This window comes from Lepidothrix coronata, unplaced genomic scaffold (genome assembly GCF_001604755.1).
Source record: "Lepidothrix coronata isolate B3197 unplaced genomic scaffold, Lepidothrix_coronata-1.0 Scaffold53, whole genome shotgun sequence".
NCBI classification, from domain to species: domain Eukaryota; kingdom Metazoa; phylum Chordata; class Aves; order Passeriformes; family Pipridae; genus Lepidothrix; species Lepidothrix coronata.
In genome coordinates this window covers 440,908-462,804 of record NW_016690233.1, presented here as the reverse complement: position 1 = coordinate 462,804, position 21,897 = coordinate 440,908, and the positions used below count along the sequence as shown (strand labels likewise).

Below are 21,897 nucleotides of genomic sequence, written 5' to 3'. Positions count from 1 at the left end.
CAGGCAGAACAGGAGTACATTGAGGAATCGAGCACAGCTGCAGACTTGATTCCTAATTTGTCACACAAGGTCAAGATATGGCAACGCTTCAGACTGTTTCAAGCAATGCTTGTGTTTCTTGCCAGCACACTGTATATTCTTACAGAAAATGCACCTACAGGCAAATGTACAAACAGCAGCTGCCATGTGCTCAGCAGGAGTCCAGGCACCAGCAAACACAGGGCCATGCAGACACAGAGCCTGAAAGATGTAGTCCATGGTCCTCCTACTTTATTCTACATGAATGCAATTCACATAATCAGAAATAACAGGAGCTCAATTTAGTGAGTCAGTCACTGCACAGACACCCAGCAGAGGCTGTTCCTGCCCTCTCACCAGGGACACACTGACATTGTGTGGCACTGCGTCCTAGCTCTGGTCCCACAGTCCAGCTGGGAACTGGGTGCATTGCTGCACTCAGACAGTGTCCCAGTACTGAAGCCAGCTCAGAGACCTTGATGCAAAACATGCTTCCAGCTATGTGATATTCCTTGAATGCATGCAAATCAACTCCTGAATGTGCACAAGCAGGCTCACAGCCACAGACAAGCTTCCATGTAGCCCAAAGGAAAGAAATCAGTTAGGACAGGGCTACCTGGACAATATCTGCAGCTCAGGAATGAGATCCTCCCCAAGGGCTCTTTGGAAGCAGATAGTGAGCAGGACACACACGAGGTGAGTTGTGGTGGCAGCAAATTCCTCTCTTACCACTGTCATTCCCATCAGGCTTTCTCCATTATAAGATGGGAGCCCAGGAGAAATGGTGACTGCGAGCAAACTGCCAGCACAGCAGTCTTTAAACTGTGAGGCAGGCAGGAGTAGGCCAAGGGCACGCAGCTGATCTCCAAGTTCCCACATGATTTAGGGTGGACACCTCGGTTTAGATGCCATCAGTTGCAGCAACATGATCTACCATAGGTCTTGCTACAACTATAGGTAATAAAGCAATATAACAGGCAGCTTAGCAGCCCTGGTTTCCAGAGGCACCAATAGCCACTCACCCTGCAAAAGCCAGCCCAGTATATTTTAATTCTAGAAGTGCATTGCAGGTGGCACTCCCCTTGGATAGCACAAGAGTTGTGTTAAATAAATTGTGCTAGTCATTGCAGACCACAGCCAAAAGGGCTGCTGGGTCAGCCAGCCCAGCATCAGTTCCTCTCTACTCCAGTTCTTTGCTCTTCTGAAGTGCAGTAAATAAAACTTGTTCCACTGCCAACTTTCAGAGGTTGAAACTACCCTGCAGAAAATCTGCACCAGTATTGCTTTCCCTTTAATATATTTCCTGTTTTTTTCAACGGGGGATCTAAGGGTCACCCCACAACACGAGTCCTGGTGCTACTGGCACAGAGACCTGTGCTCACAGGAACACAGGCATCTAGCAGAGTTGGCCAGGGTATTCCAGCTGGGCAACTCACACCTCAGAGGAGCTTTCAAACAACACTACAGTGAAGAGCTATGGAAATCTGGGGAGTGACAGCATGAATTGTGGGTGTTTGAGAGTGAAGGAAGAGAAAAATGGTTGTGGTATCCCCACTGATTTTCCAGTTCTCTTTGAGGAAACCATTATTACCACAACCAAGAGAGTAAATTCTAAACTGAAAGAGATCTGTGACCACTCATAGATACCAAAACAGGCAGGATCAAATTTGAGGCAATGTTTTGACTCTTCACCCAAACTACTTCACATGCCATTCATTCCCTCCTCCCTGGCCCACAGTTTTACACAGCAAACAGCTCTGCTTTTCCTGCCCAGAGCTCCATTCCAATTACCTGTGGGCTGCAGAGAGACCACTACAGCTACACCATCATAAACCAGTGTAAGAGAAGGGAGAACCAGGCCCTTTGTCTTTAAAAGCTCAACACTGATTTGCATGGCCAGTATTTTCCCACTTAATCCTCTCCACTGTAATTCACAGAAGTAAACACTCTACAGATGTAGTATCTGAATTTGGCCATTATTTTGTTAAAATATGCACACAGTGCTAGCCACCATTATTAATTCAAACACAGTCTTTATTCTGCTATTTTTAAAGAGGCAATAGCTGCAGACTGCATTAAAAATACCTTTCACACTGCAAAAAACAAAGATGGTGGAGGAAACACCACAGGCTACAACTTTTCTAGAATCACACACCAGTTTCCCTGATCATAGTAACTCTTCTGAACCCTCACACAATCCAGGGATCTGCACACTGCTTCCAGTTCCCCTTCACAGAATACATGGTAATAGCGGTGGAAAACAGGGCTGACTTCTTGTGATTCCTTGGAGTCAGCTGGAACCAACACTGTATCAACACTTTCCTCTTTCTTTTTAGTACCACCTTTCAGGTGCCAGGGAACCAGCAAATCTTGAGACTGAAAGGAGGTTCGGTTAGTGTGAACAGGCAGTTTGGAGTCTGCTCCTACTGGCCTTGCATCGCAGCCTTCGTCCTTCAAGTCATTAATGAGTTGGTCAGAAGATGCTGAGTCTTGGCTGCTGCTTCCAGGCACTTGATCAGTAAGCAGTCTCTGGGTTGTGCCAGTATTGATTTCCTTTTCTTTGCCTTTACTACCATTCTTTTCCTTAAGGTATTTAGACTTCTGGTTTTTGTATTCTTGTTCCATTGCCCAGACATAAATGAGTGCCATTCCACCAGGTCTTAGAAGCCGGGCTAGTTCACGGATAGTAGCCAGTCTCCGCTCCTGGAAAGGAAAAGCAGAAACGTGAAGCTAGTACATAAACAAAAAGTAAGGAGAATGGCAGCAACTCCTCCTTACTGTCCTCCCAAGATACAATAAAAATTAAAAGTAAGGGATTTTTTCACTACTCATTTTCATTCATAATACAGTCCATCACTATGTGCAAGCCAAGACGTTTTTCTAAACACGGTTCTCACTGAAACACATCTTCACCACAAGGGTGGTCAAGCATTGGAACAGGGTGCCCAGGGTAGTGGTGAAGTCACCATCCCTGCAGGTATTTAAAAGACATGTAGATATGGCACTTAGTGACACGGTCTAGTGCTGGACTTGGCAGTGCTGGGTTAACAGCTGGACTAGATGATCCAAAGGTCTTTTCTAACCTAAATGATTTTATTATTCTCTTTCCATTTGAAAATAGTCCTGTGCTGAGCGTAACAGTCCATCTGAAAATGACGCACGCCTCTTCAAGAAGGTTATTCATTATTTAAAATCCCAGATTCCAATCTACCAAACCTGATGATGCACACCCTAAGTTTGCAGTTGAAGGAGTCAGATTTACAGCTTAAACACAGGTCCTCTGACCACCCAAACAAACACGTCAGCCTTCTCCAAAACAGACTTCTTTCTACTTTTTTATACTGGATTTGGAAACATTTGCTGCATTTCTGGTATTGAGAGATCCATGGGGCCCTGAGATGGCTTCATGGTCTAGAAGCTTGTTACCATCACACAGTTCCTGCCAGGAGAACTTTACACAGCCCAGAGATAAAGCAGACCAGTGAGCAGTGTCCCTTTCATTCAGAGGTGGAAAATGAATGCACAGAGGGAAAAAAACCAAAACTACAAGATCTGCCCAAGAGCCAAAGATCTGAGCCAGGAAGAAATATAGCTCCTGACTCCCAAAGCAGAGCCCCCTTCTCCTATGTCATTAATTGTAAGCAGACAAAAAGGAAACATAAACGTTTAGACCAAAGCACCAGGAGGAGCAAGGGCATCTGACAAGGAGAGAGAGAATATGAACAGAAAAGTCTAAGAAGCAGCAGTAGCATAGCAGCTTAACTCTGCTCTGACAGCTGCTTACACTGAATGCAAATCTTCAACTTCTTCCCATTTTGGTCTTCCCTTTTGCTTTCACTGTAGTATTAGCAGCTCTGCACAGCAGTACAGCAGCACAGTGGAGCACAGGGAGGGGTGACTTACTGCTGTTGAGAAATGGTGTATTACAGCAATAGAGATGCAGGCGTCACAGGAACCGCTGCGTATTGCCACCGACAGGGCATCACAGACAAAAGCCTGGAAATGCTTTTCTCCACAAATATCCACCAGGTTTTTGCTGCGATCACAGCCAACCTAGAACAGAAAGTGTTTTGTTAAGCTTTTCATAAGAGGATAATTACAAAACTGGAAAATGATTTTCACTTGATGCTTACAGTAATAGAGTCATCACAGTCTCCCACTGAGGGAACACATTTTAGTTTGAAATCAAAACAAGCGAGAGTGAGAAAATAGCCTTAAGAGGAATATATGGTTCCCAGGTATAGACAAGAAGAAAACAATCCTGATGCTAACTTAAAACAAAGCTGGAAGACTGGATAGTAGACAGCTCATTATACCACTTTGATTTTGATAGTAGACAGCTCATTATACCACCCTGATTTTGAACCAGCTTAAGATGGACCAGGTTTCAACCCAACTTTTCTTCAAAACTAATTCAAAGTATCTTGAAACCAGCAAAATGAGAAGTGACCTAACCTCAGTATTTTCTTTCCATTTCAATTGCCATTTGTTAACTTGACAACATTTGAAGCACCTAAGTACTGAACTAACAAAAGCTGATCTACTAGTGCAAATGACCATCTGGTGACTTCGGTGGCATCACTAAAGTATGTCATACAGTGACACTGATCACAATCAGGTTTTCTCACTTCAGTGGAAGTAAGGAAGTGCTCAGATACAGTCTTCTTACCCCTCAGTATCATGATCCACAAAAAATTTAAGCACAACACCATATTCCAAGGTTCTGTACAGTCCAGGTGAAATGACCCCTAAAAACCATTTCAGAACACCTCATAAAACATCTGGGTTTTGCCCCTTTAAACTTTGCCAAGTGTCCATGCCAAAGACAGCAAGACTTACCATCTTTGAAAAATCAGCATCTAGAAGAAGCTTTTTTACATGCTTGCAAAAAAACAATAAACCCAAACTGATCAATACCCTTTCTAAAAGAAAGAAATAGTGAGGCATGCACCACCCTCATTTTCACATCTGCCATGCACACTGAACATTAACCAAAGCCCTGCTACCAGGTTGTATATCAAACTCTGCTTGTATAAAAATATTAAATTTATTTTTGTTTTCAATGACCAGCAACAAGTAGATAGCAGAGAACAGATTCAGAATCCTAAATAATTACTGCTGACAATATTTATTGCATTCAATACTGAAAGAATACTAAACCATCTTTGACACAAGAAGAATAACAAACAACTTGCTCTGCTTAATCAACCCAGCAGAGACAACAGTACTGCTAAAATTAAAAATCTCTTTTGCAGTGATTAAAATATATTTGTTTTCCATCATAATTTTTCATTTTATCAGTTCAAATTATTTTATCTTTTAGCCTACCATCACAATTTTGAAGAAAACTAGAATTCTTTTCCAGTCGTATATCCTGAAAGCTTCCAGATGAGCTGCTTTCTAGTCAGGTCCCTGACTTTTGATCCAACGTAAATGAAACAGTTGTGAAAATGCCAACCTGACAACACAAGATAATCCTCCACAAAAATAGCACTGTGAGTATGTACATATTGTCCTGCCAGTTAGCAATAAAAAGACCTGAAAAGATCAATCCTAGCATTGCTTTCTTCCCATGTATTTCTTGGCCTCTCACATTTACTGAAGCACTGAGTGAATAGAGTTGTTCATGAATAAAAAAAAGAAATTTGTGTTTACTTGGAAGTAAACATAAATCTCCATCACTTCACACTGGAAGCCAACTGAAGTGTCTTTAAATTACTCTGGCAAACCTGCATGTTGGCAATTGCACACCTCATTACTGGTGCCTTTAACTACTTCTGCAATTAAGACATTAGCTTGCAGTACTTAATAACAAAACTCAAAGGACCAAATTCACTGCTGGCAGAAGGAGGGAGAAGAACACTTGCAGCTTCCACTGACAGCAAGCTTTCCTAGAAAGAATTGCTTTGGCCCTCCATATCTACAGAGAAAACAGGTTGGATAATGGAACGCAATCCTCTGTTCCCAAAATGACCTTGAAAAGGACTACAATGTATGGTGATGAAATCCAATGAACTGAGAATGAGAACAAAGGCATGACTGCCAGAATGCAAAGTCCTCATTTGCATCTAAATTATATCAAATATTATGAAGTCAGTCTTACTTGTATTGTCATACTTACTAAAGCCAATGTTCACCCAACAGCAAAAAGATGCTGTTTTGCAATGAAAATGGAGACCTTGAAATAGATCACTTTGAATGCGCAGCTGCTCTAAAATAGGTATCTTAGCCTAAACTTTATGTGGTTTTAAATGTAAATGTGATAATAGGTGCTATGCATATATGCATAAATGGTGAACACAGGAAGTCACCACAGATGCCTGGTGCAGAAGCTAGGAAAATTTAGAATTATTTTACTACTATTATCTCTGTATAATATTTTAAAATAATTATAATCACACATTCCTGCATTTACTGGCTTACAAGAGACATGCATTCAGTAAAACCCAAAATACATTGGTTTCAGTCACTTAGAAAACAAGAAGCTATCAATACCCAGATAACTTTCGTGGTGCAATGCCAGCTTGCAGCTGGAAAATGAGCCTATCTGTGGTTTTTATGAGTACAGAAAACATTTATAGTAAGGGCCAGAGATCCCAAACTCAGCTTTTCCCAATTCCGTTACTAACTGATTTCTACATTCTAAAGCATGCAGAAGCTTTCATGTGATGAATCTTCATTTACAGAAAAGAGTTCAAAAGACTGTTTTAATGAACAACAGGTTTATTTTTCTCTTTCTAATTAAATATGTATTCAAACATTTAAAAAAACCCCTCAAAATATAACTGGAAAGCTTTAATTTTTGCCAGTTCATATCTCTAATTTTTATGCTCAGCACAGGATATTTATTGTCCTTGCTGATATCTTTTCCAGAAGAGTGGAGAAAGGTAGATGAACTACTATTAGTTCAGTGTCCAAATCCAACCAAATCTAGCACATCTCTTGGTGAGACAAGCTGTATACATTTTAACAGTTCTCCATTTCTTATCATCTACGAGACTTCTCAATCATTTCTTATACTTGTTTTCCCAGTTTTCTAAATCAAATTCCTTGCTCAGTCCCATCAATTTCTCACATATATCTCAAATAGCATGGCTGACTATTCAGCTGCATCTACTCTTAGTGAGTCCACCTCTCAGCTAGTTGCTCTACTCTTTTTAGTATTTCCCCAAAGGAGGCTGGCTTTCAGGCTTCTTGGATTTTTCACCAGGCAACCATTCCCACAGTCCTGCTTTTTTGGGAAGTACCACCACCCTTGTCTTCACTGCTTTCTGTGATGTGGACAATAGCACACAAGAGCACCAGAATGGCCACAGAAACCTATGTACTGTGGCTGAAATCCACTTGGATTTCAGGCATTGATTTTCATTTTATCTGCATCCAACTCTTACATTAAGCCAGGAAATATTAGTATGGAGGCCTGTAACTCTGTAACTAGAAGCCCAGCAAACACAAAACCTAGGAAAGAGGCAAAGGTATGTTGTCATTCTGGCAAACCACACCCAACTCTGGGCATGCTGGGTAACACAAACCTTGAGAAAATAAAAATAACAAAAAAAGACCAATATAAAAGAGGAGAAGGGAGGGAGAAACAAATGTAACACTTGTGATTTGTTTGAGTTTGCAGCAGCCCTGTACTGCCTTCCTGGGAACAGATAACACAGGTAGACATCCCATCCTGCTCTCTCATGTTTCTAGGCACCTTCATCTCCACCGTTTCAGCCAGGAGTAGCTACAGTAAATTTTATAAAATCTACTTAACATAATGGTTTGGAATAGATCATTAGGGGGAAAAACACACTAAATAAATCGCTTGCTTTGTAATGGTGTTGCAAATCTGCAAAAGATAAATTCTCTTGGAAGCTTAAATATAGGTAAAGACAGGTCGAGGTTGCCCACCATCATATATTTTCTTTCTACATTATCTCATTATAACTAACCTGGTAGAATTAGTTCATTTAAGTATCTGGAAACCTGATTTATTCAGCACATTAGAAAGCAATGAAGAAAACAACATCTAATTCTGAAATCCAGCCACCGAATGGAATTATGTGGCTCCCCGGAGAAATACCTCAGCTATAACTAATAGCATGAGAACCTCAAGGAACCAAATTACATTCCAGCAAACACACACACACACACGTAGAAAAAGAGACGCCAGCACAACCACAGCAAGACAGACAAATCTCCTTGCTCCAGTTGGTCTGAGTCAGGCTTTTAGCATTCCTTTCACGTAGTGTTTTGGTTTTCCATTGCACATAGCCAGGGTGTCTCTGGAAACAAAGCATTATGTCTAAGACGCGCAGTTCATTTCTCAATGACAAAGCAACAGAACCAAGCTGAGCGACTCAGCATTCATTCTGGGTTTATGTTGCTGTTGCCCAGTTCCTTCTGAGCTCTCTTCCCAGATCTCTTATCAATTTAATGACTGCTATCCATTGAGAGAAAAGGGCAGGAGAGGTTCCTCCGTCTCGCCCTTCAATTGCTAAAATATGATGAACTTGCTCCAGGTATACCTTTACTAATTATTTTTGTCCTTCCTGCTTTTACTTTCTACTAATAAGTCCTTGGGAGAGAAATCTGTTCTTAATAAGTATGAACCCAGTGCAACTAAAACCCACCCAACACTATGCAACCATACCACAGCAAATATTAATCCTCTCTCTTCCCCACACCCTGGAAAAATCAAATTCTTATAAAGTTCCAGTGAATCCCAGTTTGGGACAATAATGCAGGAAACAGAGATGAACATCTCGCAGAAAAAGGGTGTCTTACAAGGTCTTGTGAAATATAAACTATATTACCAATTACCTTTGAATGACACACACTACAGAAATAGGAACATCTGTATTAAAGCAAATAATTTTGGCTCCTGCATAGCCACAATTTTTTTCCTAGCATCACTGTTCTGTCAAGGAGAGTAATTTCTTTACATATAAAGAAAAAATATCTACCCAATGGCATTTTCAGTTGTTTGCAACTGGATTTCCCATCAGTTTATTAGTTCAACTAAAAATGTAAACCACAAATTTGAAAGGTTTCAATGTCTTTCATTCACACACCAGCCCTGTGAGGATGTTGAACGTTCTTTCAGGGATTACACATCACCACACCTACCTGAACATTGGAAACTAGGAGACAAAGCTAAAGCTCATAAAAATTGATGAGATCCTTATAATAATGTCAACTGGCTCTGGAATGAAACCTTTGTGGTAAGGGGGGAATGGCTAAGGCTCAGACACAGCATTCCATAAAAGCCCTGCTTACAAATGTGAATATTAAGCTTGAAAGCACTTAAATAAAATCTGTTAAAATAATTCCCCCAAATGAGGTTGGGTGGGGAGAAAATTGTGGATAAACAACCCTAAAATCATGTCTCTCTTTTGCATTCATTCAAACAATAAAAAAGCTGGGTGAGACAGAAAAAAAAAAGTAATCTGAAACTCTATTAAATTCAACCTTTCTCCAGTCTTTGTCCTAGCTACATCAGACATGGATTCCATCTCTAACTCAAACATTCTTAATCTGAATTTATTTGTCATGAAATTGCTGCTCCTTATTGCTGCTCTCTCACTGTGCCAGAATCATGCAGCCATTACGGCACTGTCATTTTTGCTGAGCATAGATGGACTTGTGCATTTCATTGTCACACAAGGATACTCAAGTGGATAAGACTGCATGTAATCATCCAAAGAAACTGAAGCAAATACAATAGCATAGGCCACAGCAGAGATATGTTCAGACAGTGCCTGATGCTTAAAACCACCAAGAGAGCTACCTTAGCTTTGATCTACCATCAGCACTGCTACTTAAAACATAAAAGCATAAAGTAACCTTTACAGCACACTGCTTGCCTTCAGGAAGCAGTTACATCCATCCTCCTGAGACACTGTGCTGACTTGTAGATGAAAATAAGCAAACGCAAAGTCTAAAGTCTGTCTCCACCAAGAACAACTACTTGTCACCAGTGGAAAATAAAATGTTGAGGGAGGCCAACTGAATGAAGCAATTCCCAGATTCTGTTTTTCAACTGTCTGAACTACTTCTTTAAAAGTTTCCTCCCTTTCACTGTTATTTTTCATGTTTTGTCTTTCTCCTGCAGACACATAAGGAATGAGGTAACTCCTAAAGTAATAGAGGAAAGGGGCTAGCTTTCCTTTGTCTGCCAGCTGATATATGATCTTTCTTTCCCTTAACTGGTTAACTGTGGGCTTCAGGAAACAGACTGGTGCTGCCAGTTTTGGAACACAGCACCTTGCATTGATTTCACCTTAAAAGTCTACCACAAACCTCCACGAGTGCAATTTACCAAATTCATTCTAGGACCAGCTGATCTTCATGGGACCCTGATAAAAGTTGCCCCTCTCTAGTTAGGTATGCTGATTTTTTTTTAATAGCAGTCAGGAGTGAAAGACTGAAAAGTACTGAACGTTAATAATTATATGCAGGCTACAGCAGTCAGGCATAAACATACCTACTTATACATTGCTTAATGTTATTCTAGCCTATAAGAACAGTAAGGGAAATAAATCCATTACTAACACAGACAGGGTTGTAAATAACAACTTATGGTTTTAGCTGAATATAAACAGCAAGAGAGAAACTCCTGAAACAGACAAATAACTCCAAGTTTTATTATCAATAATGAATGCTTTGCTCTACATAGAAGTTTTCAAGACTGATGGATTTCAAAGTGTTTCACAGTACAAGCATGTGAAAAAATCAGACAGATCTGGAACAGGGGAGAGCAGATACCATGATGCACACTCCTCTGAGATTTTTGAGGATTTAAAACAACAGGAAGTTTGTATTTTTTTTTCCAAAAAGTCTTTGAAATATTTGCAATAAAAACTATCTCTTGGTTCATATTTGTATGTGCTTCATCTCTCCCTGATAGGAAGGGGGAGAAGTAAAACTGGACTAAGTACAGACTGTGAGACAGGGAAAGAGAGAACATGAGCAAGAATGATGTCAGAACTGTCTAAAAGTGAAGAAAAGGGAGTGAGAGAAAGACCAGAACTCTGTACCAAAGTTGAGACTTCCCTGTGAATTTTTTGTTGGCATATTTACTGGGCCTATGCACACAGCCAGAGGTGGGACAGCCAAACATGACATCATTCACAAATGAGACATGCCACCAGGCCAAAAGGAACTGAAGAGGATATGTGAAAAATAGTGCTGCCCATGGAGATTTCAGGGACATGTAGATTGCATTACCTGTGCACGAGCCAAGTGAAAAAGTTCTTGGAAGGATTCAAATTGCCCAACCATTTTCTCTTTTAACAAGTTTATTCAACAACAAAAGGCTAAACCATCCGTTACAATTTTTCAATCCATTGCATCCATTACTATTTTTTTATTAACATATTTTGAATTGCAAAGCAAAAGTGGCTTTGCAAAAAAGAAAAGGGTAATGCACATAATGAACACATGTGGAAACCTAACACAACTGGCAATTGATCTTGGACCAGGAAACAGCTTTCTGTTCTTGGCATTCTTCCCACAACTGAACTTCCAACATGCTACAACAACACAACAGAATAAACACTAGAACCAATGAAAGGAAATGACAGTAGCTACTACTTACCATGTACAAATCTTCACTGATGCCTAGATATTTCCCATTACCACAACCAATATCAGCCACTATTGATCCTGTTGGCAGGGACCTGAGAAACTCTACAATTCGGGGCCATGGGCTATGCCTGGTACTGCTGAAGTGTGTGGCAATCTCTTCATACACCTTGTGTACGTATTCTTGCTCCAACTTTGAGGCCTCCATCTCATTGTGGGGAAATGAAGGTTGTACCAGTCTTTGCTGTCCTTTCTGGCTGTCACAGACAGATGAGTAAACTAGATATAGCAACAGTTAAAGAACATTTTTTTTAAGTGATTCGTTATGGGTTAAGTGCATTTAGCAAAATAAAATTAAAAGCGAAATATTAAAATGCAAAAATGCTTCATTCCTCCTTTACCTTTTAAAAACTGAAATGCAGGTCAAACTGCAGAAGTGTTTGATGACCTGAAAACAAGCCAACCTGCCCACAATGTACCAGAGGCTGTCTGCAGTGATCATTAGTCCTCCTATGTTAATGTTTTCAGAACTGAGATAGTGTCCCCAATGCCAAAGACCATGACATCATTGCAACTCAGCCTCTGAAATTCTGTTCTGAGGGCACAAATGGACTTCAGTTCTATGTAATCATTGAGCCATCTGTCTATTATTATCTGTACTGCCCTAAGGCACTTACATGGCTCTATCACTGCAGATATGTCTGCTTCTCCTTCTCTAATGTACTTTCACAAAATTACAGGCCCACTCAAAAAACAATCAAAACTGAGATATAGTAGTTACTTCTGAAGAATAGTAGTTATTTCTATTCTGTTACATTATTTAAGCACTTGAAGTGTCAATGAAATGCAAGATTCCAGATTACCTGCCTGGCTTTGGAGCAAGCCAACTGACTCCTTGTATAGAGAAACTCCAGCAACCACATGAATGCAACCAACTTAAGCCATATGGTATGCCTAACCCTGAGCCATCCAGGAATGGCTACAAGGACTGCCAAAACTACCCAAAGGAATAAACTGATTTGCTCAAACCAGAAAAAGCTTATGTATTGGTGATAAATAACAATTTTGACTTGAAGACTGCCTCAAGACACTTACTGCAATTGCAAGGGCTTCTCCTCACTTTCCTGAATGTAAATGATGTCCTTGTTTCCCTTCGATTTAATGTTATATCTCCAACATCAGCAGTGATTGTTCCAACTTTTTGCCCAAGCTCAGATGCTTGAATGATATCATATTTTCGGGGTGTGATCCTAAAATAAAGTAATACAAAATAAAGGTATAATTCAATTTGCATCAGAAAAAAACCCAATCTATCTATGTAAGAAGGCAATTCTTATACACTAAGACAAATGTGATTACAACATGCTATTTAACATACTACTGCTTCTCAGTTTTCTACTTATTCAATTTTAGAGACAAAAGAGCTGACACAAACTAATGACATTAATTAAAGTGTTGTTTAATTTTAAGTAATTACATTTCCCTGCCCTCCCTCCCTTTTCTTCCATAAAGTTTGATTGTTTATTTGTCTAGGACTTAATTTTTTAATATATTTATTTTTGTCCTGGTTTTGTCTGGGATAGAGCTTATTTTCTTCTTAGTATCTCTGCTAACAGCAACAGTATTGTCTTTTGGACTTAGTATGAGAATAATGTTGAAAAAACACTGATGGTGTAGCTATTTCTCAGTAGTGTTTAATCTAAGTGAGGACTTCTCTGTTTCCCGTGCTCAGCCAGAGAGCACGTGGACAAGAAGCTGGGAGGCAGCCTGGCCAGGACAGCTGACCCAAACTGGGGATATTCCATAACCACAGTGTGTCCTGCTTAGCATACAGACTGGGGGGAGCTGGCCAGGAGGCACCCATCGCTGCTTGGGACAGGCTGGGCATCAGTCAGTGGGTGGTGAGCAACTGCACTGGGCATCACTTGTTTTACTTGGTTTTCATTCCTCTCCCTTTCACTACTATTGCTAGCATTGTTATTATTATCATCATTGTGAGTGTCATTATTGTATTTTATTTTGTTTCAATTATTAAACTGTTCTTATCTCAACCCACAGAGTTTACTTTTTCCCTCCAATTCTCCCCAGCAGGGTAGGGGGAGTAAGTGAGCAACTGCATTGTAATTAGTTGCCAGCTGAGGTTAAACCATGACAATGTGACATAAAAATATGTATGGTAAAGATAGAATATACTACTAAAAATGGTGGCTATGGGTATAAAAGCGTAGAATTGGTTGAGGTCTACATTAGCAGATTGAAGTTTCTTGTTGCAAATGGGCCTCTCAAATGAATTCTGCTTTACAACAAAATTGCTTTTCCATTTATTGACAGCAGAAAATGCAAAGAATTAAGCTCTTGGGAGATCTATTAAACTGCTTAAAGGGAGAATTTCTGTTGTAGATCTTTCTTGAGCAAAATCTACCTAGCAAGCAAGCAAGCAAACTGGAAACAGAGCTTCTTAAGCTACTTCTGGGCTTGGCATGGGTCTTAGAGGAACACAAAAATATTTTTACATGTACAAAATTAATAAAATTAAAGTGATGATGAGCTCTCTAATTTTATGAAGAGGTTTACATTATGAAAAAGTACCAAACCCAAGAATTTTTAATAGCTCTACAAATGGATCTCTCTCAAAGTTGAGAAATGGAAAATGAGGAAGTAAAATGAGAAACACAACATGTGAGAAGAAAAACAGCTGCATCTACATGTAACTTCCCATCACTTGCAAATGGGAAAAAGTGGATATTCTTGGAACAAAATGGAAACTCTTCAGGGAAATAGCTCAGCACTTCAAAGCTGTTATTGTCACGCTGAAACGCTTCCTGAACTTAGTCATCAAAGAGATTACTGCAGAAGTTTCTTGAAGAAAAAAACAAACAAACAAATCATCTCTAAGGAATTGGCCTCTCAGTGAAGCCCCTTCAAAAATGCCGACTTCCAAGTAATTGACCGTCAGCAGGACAAATTCTCAGCATAAAACTGACTTCCATATTTGTTAGTTGAGTTAAACCCTCACATGTCGAACTAAAAGGGGGGAAAAAAAGGTGTCTGACATTTTTATAAAGCTGGCCATTCAATCTCGCCTCAAATTTGTACCAGATCTTTTTTGCAGGTCACATGAAACTGTCAACCAGTGCCTGTACTTAACCAAGAATGACTCAAATGCCGAGAAGACATCCTGCAGCCTGATAAGCATTCCTGTACTTTGCTGTATGCCAGCTTTCCTGCAGCAGGAAAGCTGATTTCTCATGCAGTATCAGGGAAAAAGAGCGCAGGTCCTTTCTGTCTGAAAGTCAGGAAGCAGCATATTGATGCTCCATACAGATGTTGCAAAAAGGAGACATTGAATAGACTGAAGAATGGAAATCTCCCAAGGTAGCCATGGAAAGGATGGGATTTAATAAGGAACTGCCTTGCTCACAGCAGATAATGGAGCTATGATGAATTAATCAGCTGAGGATGCCCAAGACTCCCTTGACAGCAGAACTTCAAATCCTGAGTTAGAAGATTTTTCATTTGATTTTCTTTTGTACCTGCATCAATAAGATAAGACATTAGGTCTTCTTTTTCAAGGTTGTGGTTTCAACCTTAATAATTTCCTTTTACCTATATGACAAGCAAGAACTCTGGATAAAGGCTAGGCTAAAAACAGGATTCCCAATGGCAAAAATAAAATGCTCCACACCCTCTTGCTTGGCACAGAGGAGTTTTACTATTGCAGTGTCATGAATGGAGTTTTGCCAGGCTACCCAACCAAAAATGAAATTCATTGGAAAAAACTATCACAAATGAACCTCATCAGAATAGTCAGAATTTTACTTTCACCTATGAAACAAAAAAAACCATACATCTTTTGTCCTCCTTGATGACACTGTATAGCTTATTTCTAAATCATATGTTTCTCTTTCAGAGAGAACTGAACAAAAATCCTTCTTTCGTGCACTTTGTTAATGGGATCAAAACTAAGTCTCTAATTCCTTGGTATCCAAGTATACACATCAAAAACATTTCCAGAATAATTTCAAAACTGACTCTTTTGCTCTCTAATTTGACTTCTGTGGTATAGATAAAGGGCATCACAACTGACCTTAACCACCTTTTGACATTATGCGTGCAAGTGAAATAACTACATTTTCTCACTGGATGATTAATCTCGTTGATTGCGAGATCCACTAGCATGATGAAAAGGTTACTCCTGTTGAGTATCTTGACCCACTACCACTTTTAAAAATATACAGGAAAACTATTCTTAGGAAAGGTGGACAAGCACTGGGACAGTGCTTGTAAGTAGCACTTATATGTAAGTAGAAATACCTGAGATCTTCATTTCAAACGTAGTTTGTCATCGGTTCTCAAAAGACAACCATCACTTGAAGGTACAAGTGAGTTAAGTAATAATCTCATTCCAGTTCTTAATAGGCAGGTGCACTATCCCAACTTGAATGCCTGCTGGCATGTACTGCAAGTGCTTGGGATGCATCCTTCTGCCTCCTGGGAGTATGGCTGCCCAGGGCCAGCTTGGAAGGAGCACAGCTGGTAGCCTTGGAGAAAGTTGATGCCTCAGCAAGGGCAAGCCCTCCTTCCCCGGGAGATGCTTTTAAAGGGAAGCTACCCCACTAGGCCTTGCTCTAGTTACATCCCCAAATGCATCCCCAGCTCTGCCTGTGCATGGCCACTGTCTTGACCCCCAGGCTAACATTCCAATCTGGCCTCAGCCCAGCCCCATGGTGCTGCCTGATGCCTGGGGTTGGGGACTGCCCACTGGCTCCCCTGGTCAGCAGTGTCACTGACTGCACTATGTTCTCAGCGTCATAGATAACCTTTCCAAAAGATGACTGACAGTACTTGACAGGACAGAATAAGAAGCTTATAATGCTGGTATCCATGTTCAGTCCTGTATGTTGAAAATCAACGGACTTCACTGCCCTGGGCTTCTATAATGGTGCACATCAGAAGTACCAAGTGCTTTCTACAACTATTTATTTCATGAGGGAATATACAGGTGGTATAAGAGCTCTATAAAAATGAACAACGTAAAGGTCATCAAGGAGTTCATATTCATCCTTCTTCATAATACAAATTAACCAGTAAAATTAGAAGGCAGAAAATTTTCTGCCAATAAAAGGATTTGATGTTTAATTTACACAGAATGTAATTAGTGTCTCCAATTGACTGCTGAACCAGTGACAGCTTGGGTCAAACAAAGGAAGAAATGTTTACCATGGGCATTTCTGTCCAATATGAGGGTTTCCATATTCTCCTGAAGTGCATTACTGTCAGTCTTACATCTCGTCAAGGTTTCAGCCTTTTTGCCAATTTCAGCACTCCTATTGTAAGTATCTCCCAGTGGGTCACAGTTTTAAAAGTATGTATTTAAATTCTATAATAGGTAAAACATCAAGACATATTTCAAGAGATCTCTTTCCAAACCTGCTCAGTACAATGCAATCTTATCGGCAGCTAAAACGTCCCTAAAGCAGTTGGGAATAGCTCAGGAAGACTACCCTTTGTCACCCTCATGCCCTCTGTGCAAGGGAAGTCACTCTCCTAAACCAGCCCCTCTCTCAAGCCTTTGGCATATGTGATCCAATGGGAAAAGCTGTGAGCTGAAAAGAGAGAAAGGAAAAGATGAAGCTAATTGCACTAAAATCAATTCTTTGCCAGCTCAGAGTTATTAAGAACTTTCACACTGCCAATATAAGAGAGTGAGATTTCCCAGTGAACTTCACTTGTGACAGCAGCAGTAAACTAGGGACTAGCAATCAGCTTCCTAAATCCCCAAGTTTTATAATTTAACCTGAGCAGCAACTGAGCAGAGGAGTGAATTTGTATATTAATTATAAAACTTGACTTGATTTCTTTCAGAGCAATTTTAAATACAGAATGTCATTAATAAAGCAAACAAACAACATTTATTGTTCTTCTATTATCAGCAATGCAGGGACTTTTACCCATGTGTCCACAGGTATCTGGATTCTCCAGTCATCACCAATAAACTGCATCGGGGCAGCAAAATTGCCACGGTATGGCCATCAGGGTGTTTGAAATCCATCACAATCTAAAAAGAAACAAAACCAGTCACTGTGAATGAGTGTGACTTACAGAGCTTCATATACATAGCAGGTATTCTCAAGTCCTAGCTTTGTTTGCCTCTCTAACGTGTTCAACCGAATATTGCTATGGAACAGCTGCATATTTCCTAGGGATGCAAAAGTCTCCAGGTCTCCTGTCGTAAAGATCTCTCCCCTTCAGCACTGTGTTCAAAAATCTCAGGCAGTCACAAATATATGCATATATAATTAAAATTTTATATATATACGTGTATATAACATTTTATTTTCACAGTAAAAACTTTCTCTGTAAGAACACAGTAGCACAGGTTCAATCTCTACGTGTACCTGTGAGGGAGGAAAGGATTACTACCCCGCAACTAAAGGCAACAGCATAAGAGGAAGAGAGGGTTCATTTGCTATATCTAAGACCATCAGCTACCGTGTTTTTGTGATATCTATGCAGAGAGACAAGTTTCTCCACAGGGCTATTCATCCTACTGTAAAATGTAGAGCTAAGTGATGTGGAGCAGCCCTATACCCTCTGGAAACACTTATCCATTCCAGCAGACTGAGCTGAGACAATTAACTCTGTAGATACATAACATTTAGATAAGAAGTATTAGGTGAGAGAAATAATTTCCAACTTGCCCACATTCTCGGAGGTTTGTAGCACAACAAGCACATGCAGTCTCCAAAGATCCTGACTAACATGCCAACTACCAGACCATCCTTTTATTATTTGTCATCTGGCTTCTAGCCATGGCAATATATTGAGGTAACGCTTTCAGCTTTATTCCAATCTCACAGCCCAGATGGCAGTGGTACATTTTGCTTTCGCTTGGGCTAGGAATGTTATCCTTTTACATTTCCCAAATGAGAGAAACTCTTGCTGTGGAAAATAAGGAGTAGGTAATTTAAGCAAGCCAAACAAGTTACAGAAGACTTACTGAGAAAGAAAAGTGGTCAAAAACGATTCAAGTCAGCAGTTCCTGGTACACTGGAGAATTAGCACCATGAAAGTGCTGCCACCTGATTTGTAACCTACTAAGTATGCAATTTAAAAGCAGACTTACTACAGTATGCCAGATTGAAACAAATTGAGCAGTTCTGCTTCTGCATACAGATGCATTTAACAAAGAGAAAAAAGTGGTGCAACGATCAGTCATTCAGCACAAAAACACAGCAAGACAGAGACTTTATATTACACAGCAAGACAGAGACTTAACCAAGACTTTTAAACACTACAAATTGCCACTTACAACAATTACTATTTAATGTTGTGCACACTGAAGCAAACGACAAGGGCATTTACATTTTTAGGAAAAAAATTATTTATGCTGTAGTACCACTCACATAGAGTAATACAGCTTCTCCTATTGGGCTATCTAAATTTAAGGCAAGAAGTGACAAGGATAAGAAACAGCAGGGTTGAAAGGGGTGGAGAGATATGGGGGAAGAGGAATAAAGCACAACTATAAGCTCTGATTATGAAACACTTCAGTAGCTACAAAATAGATGAATGGCAGCCACTTGGTACTGTACTCCTTCCCTTGCACTTTGCAATTTCTAGGTAATGTCAAAGAAGCATGGAGTGAAAAAGGAGAAAACACAGTGGCTTTACAAATCTGATGGGGAGGCTGTCCCATAAAGCATGAGCAGCACCAACTTTCTGTAAAAAGATGTAGCTGTTTGGCAAGGCAAATAAACCAGAAGATAACTAATCAGGACCAACAGACAAAGAAAGGAAAAGCATGGAAAGAAAAGAAATGAGGAGTGAAGTGGTAGGATGAAATGGGTGAGATGATATCTCAGTTTGTCTTTTGCCTCTCTGGCTCCCTGCTGCTGAGGACAGGTGTGAGGGGGCAAGACAGTATGGCAAAATAAACTGAACACAAGCATGTCCGGATTCCTTCCTGGAGGCTCTGCCACCCCACTGTCCGTCTTTCTGGGTCAGTAGTAGCTACAAAGCTCGGTTTTTGCAGAGTTTTTTACCCATGAGTCAATGAAGAGACCTGTACTGGGTCCCCTACACTTCCAGTTCCCATTTCCCTTCAGGGCCCAAAAGAGGACCTTGTTCCCTTTCACTTCCACATGCCAGGCTCCATATGAAGTAGTGGGAAACAGTACCTCCAGCTCCCTGCTTCTGTGCTGCTTCACCTCATGCATCTCCAATTCCTTTCCCCTCATCAACTGCATGGCCTCAGAGTCTCTTCACAGAAGATGCTCCACAAACCCTGTACTGTTAACAACTGCATCCAAACCAACAGAGGTTCAGAATGCTCTGTAATAGATAACACATAGGGAATGACAGGCCACAAAACTATCCCTGGTAACTGGATTTTCAGGCAGCAGTGGCAGGAAAATAGATAAGAGAAGAGCATGTCCTCCTGGTTGAATTTCAGCTACTCTAACCCAACAAGAAATATGTGAAACAAAATTTATGACGCTGCAGAATTTGAGGCTGAAAACAGGAGATTATCTCTGTAACATCCAGCAAGTCTAATCCTCGCTAGGCACAGGATCCCACCTCTGTTCCTGCTCCCTACTTTTCTGTACTGTACTGTAATCTCACATTGTGTGGCTGCTTCCCATGACATGGGAAGGAAAATATAAATAAAGGACTAATTTACTTGCAAATGGGCAACGACATTAAGTAATTAGCAGTAATTAGAAGAGCCAAAAATCCAAATCCAAAACTGACTTTCGCTTATGAAGCAGACTGAGGTCTTCAGCTAGAATATATTACAGTTTTGCACTTTTTCTATTAACAACAAATTTGACATTGCAATTGAGACAGAGAATCAAATTTAAGGAACCTACTGTGAACCTTTGAAGAAAATCAGTGCAATTCCTATGCTTCACTCCTTTATTTAGATTAACTGTACCTGAATGCTTAAAAAAACCAAGCAAGAGTACTTCCTCTATCCTTTGTTTAGAGCACAGGAAAGAACATTTCATCCAGAAGGGTTTTTGAAGAACTCTGTTCTTATCTCTGACAATTCTGTTACTGACTGAAGTAGATAACATTCCCACAGTCCTATATGTGTCTTTATTCTGGCAGAACATTCTGAATTGTCATGGTCAAACACACATGCACATAGAAGATTAACGTATTTGGTCCTCTGTTTAATTTACTAAGGACGCACAATCAATAAAGCAACTCTGCCGCTGCTGAATCAATTTGCTTCGTGATAGCTTTCCTCCACAGGAGCCATTTCCAATTACTATTTTAGTTCTTACCTATTTTCTTTTTTCTCTTAGATAGCAGAGTCAATAAGGATCAAATTTCCAGCTAGCCCATGGTGCATCATCCAAGGATTACATTCAAAAAATATAAATAGTGGATGCTTTGATCTTACACAAGTTTTACCATTTTTCTTTGTGCTATCAAAAAAGTGTGCCTCTAAATATAGCAAAAAAACTTAAAAGAAAAAAACAGTTAATAATATATCTACTTGTGGTTTTAAATAACTTGTCACACTGTCAGGTTATTTAAGAGAGGGTGTTCATAACAAGGAAGCATGCAAAGCAGTAAACAGCCTTCAAGGATGGCTAAACATCAAAGCAAAGGGACATCCACATCACGAGCATTGTTCCTGTGGCATAAAATACTGCAAAATGCAAAAACCAGAAAATAATCCAGCATAGAAGAAAAAGGGAATAAAGGAGCTTTTTCTTAACTCCTTAGGGAATAAGAAGTGTGCACCACTTTCAGTGCAGTGGTGCTGTACTTCAGGAAAGAGCAGGAGGATGAAGGTGAATGACTGATCTATCAAATAAGTAAAGATTCAATGGCAAAACAGAAATAATGCAATAGGGCTATAAGGACAATGTTAATAAGGATTTCATTGCTACAGCGAGGAATGACAATTGTTTTTCTAAGCTTTGTCTCTGATGCAATTTGTATTTGATGTTAATAGACTACCTTAGACAAAACATATTCTAAAGCTAAAAAAAGTACAATGTGGAATGCTTCTCAAGTCTCTGACATTATTTACTGAATTTTCAGAGAGCAAAGACAGATTACCAGCCTACATAACAGTTTCCCACATGTAAAACAGATGAAAAAGAATGTCTACTTCAAAGACAGCTGAGAGGTTTAAAGCCCACACATGGAGCTTGAACAACACAATGGGGCTCTATGTAGAGACAAGAGCCTGCTGGCTTACACAGGACCGAGGCAATCAATTGGTAATACACCGCGCCTATCACTGCAAAAACCATGCTAAATTCCAAAATTTGGAATTCAGAA

At 40.0% G+C, this 21,897-nt stretch overlaps 1 protein-coding gene across 6 annotated transcripts in view; it reads right to left on the bottom strand.

Moving 5' to 3' along the window:
- Positions 1-2,029: 2,029 nt before the first annotated feature.
- Positions 2,030-21,897, bottom strand: part of ALKBH8 (alkB homolog 8, tRNA methyltransferase) — a 46,833-nt gene continuing 26,965 nt past the window's right edge. For all 6 annotated transcript variants that reach the window (XM_017816020.1, XM_017816021.1, XM_017816022.1 and 3 more), the window contains 5 exons: positions 17,544-17,650; positions 12,688-12,842; positions 11,606-11,871; positions 3,922-4,071; positions 2,030-2,721 (listed from right to left, as the gene is read on the bottom strand). In XM_017816020.1, coding sequence (XP_017671509.1) covers positions 2,149-2,721; positions 3,922-4,071; positions 11,606-11,871; positions 12,688-12,842; positions 17,544-17,650 — 1,251 coding nt within the window. In that variant the 3' untranslated portion in view covers positions 2,030-2,148. The remainder of the gene's footprint in view (positions 2,722-3,921; positions 4,072-11,605; positions 11,872-12,687; positions 12,843-17,543; positions 17,651-21,897) is intronic.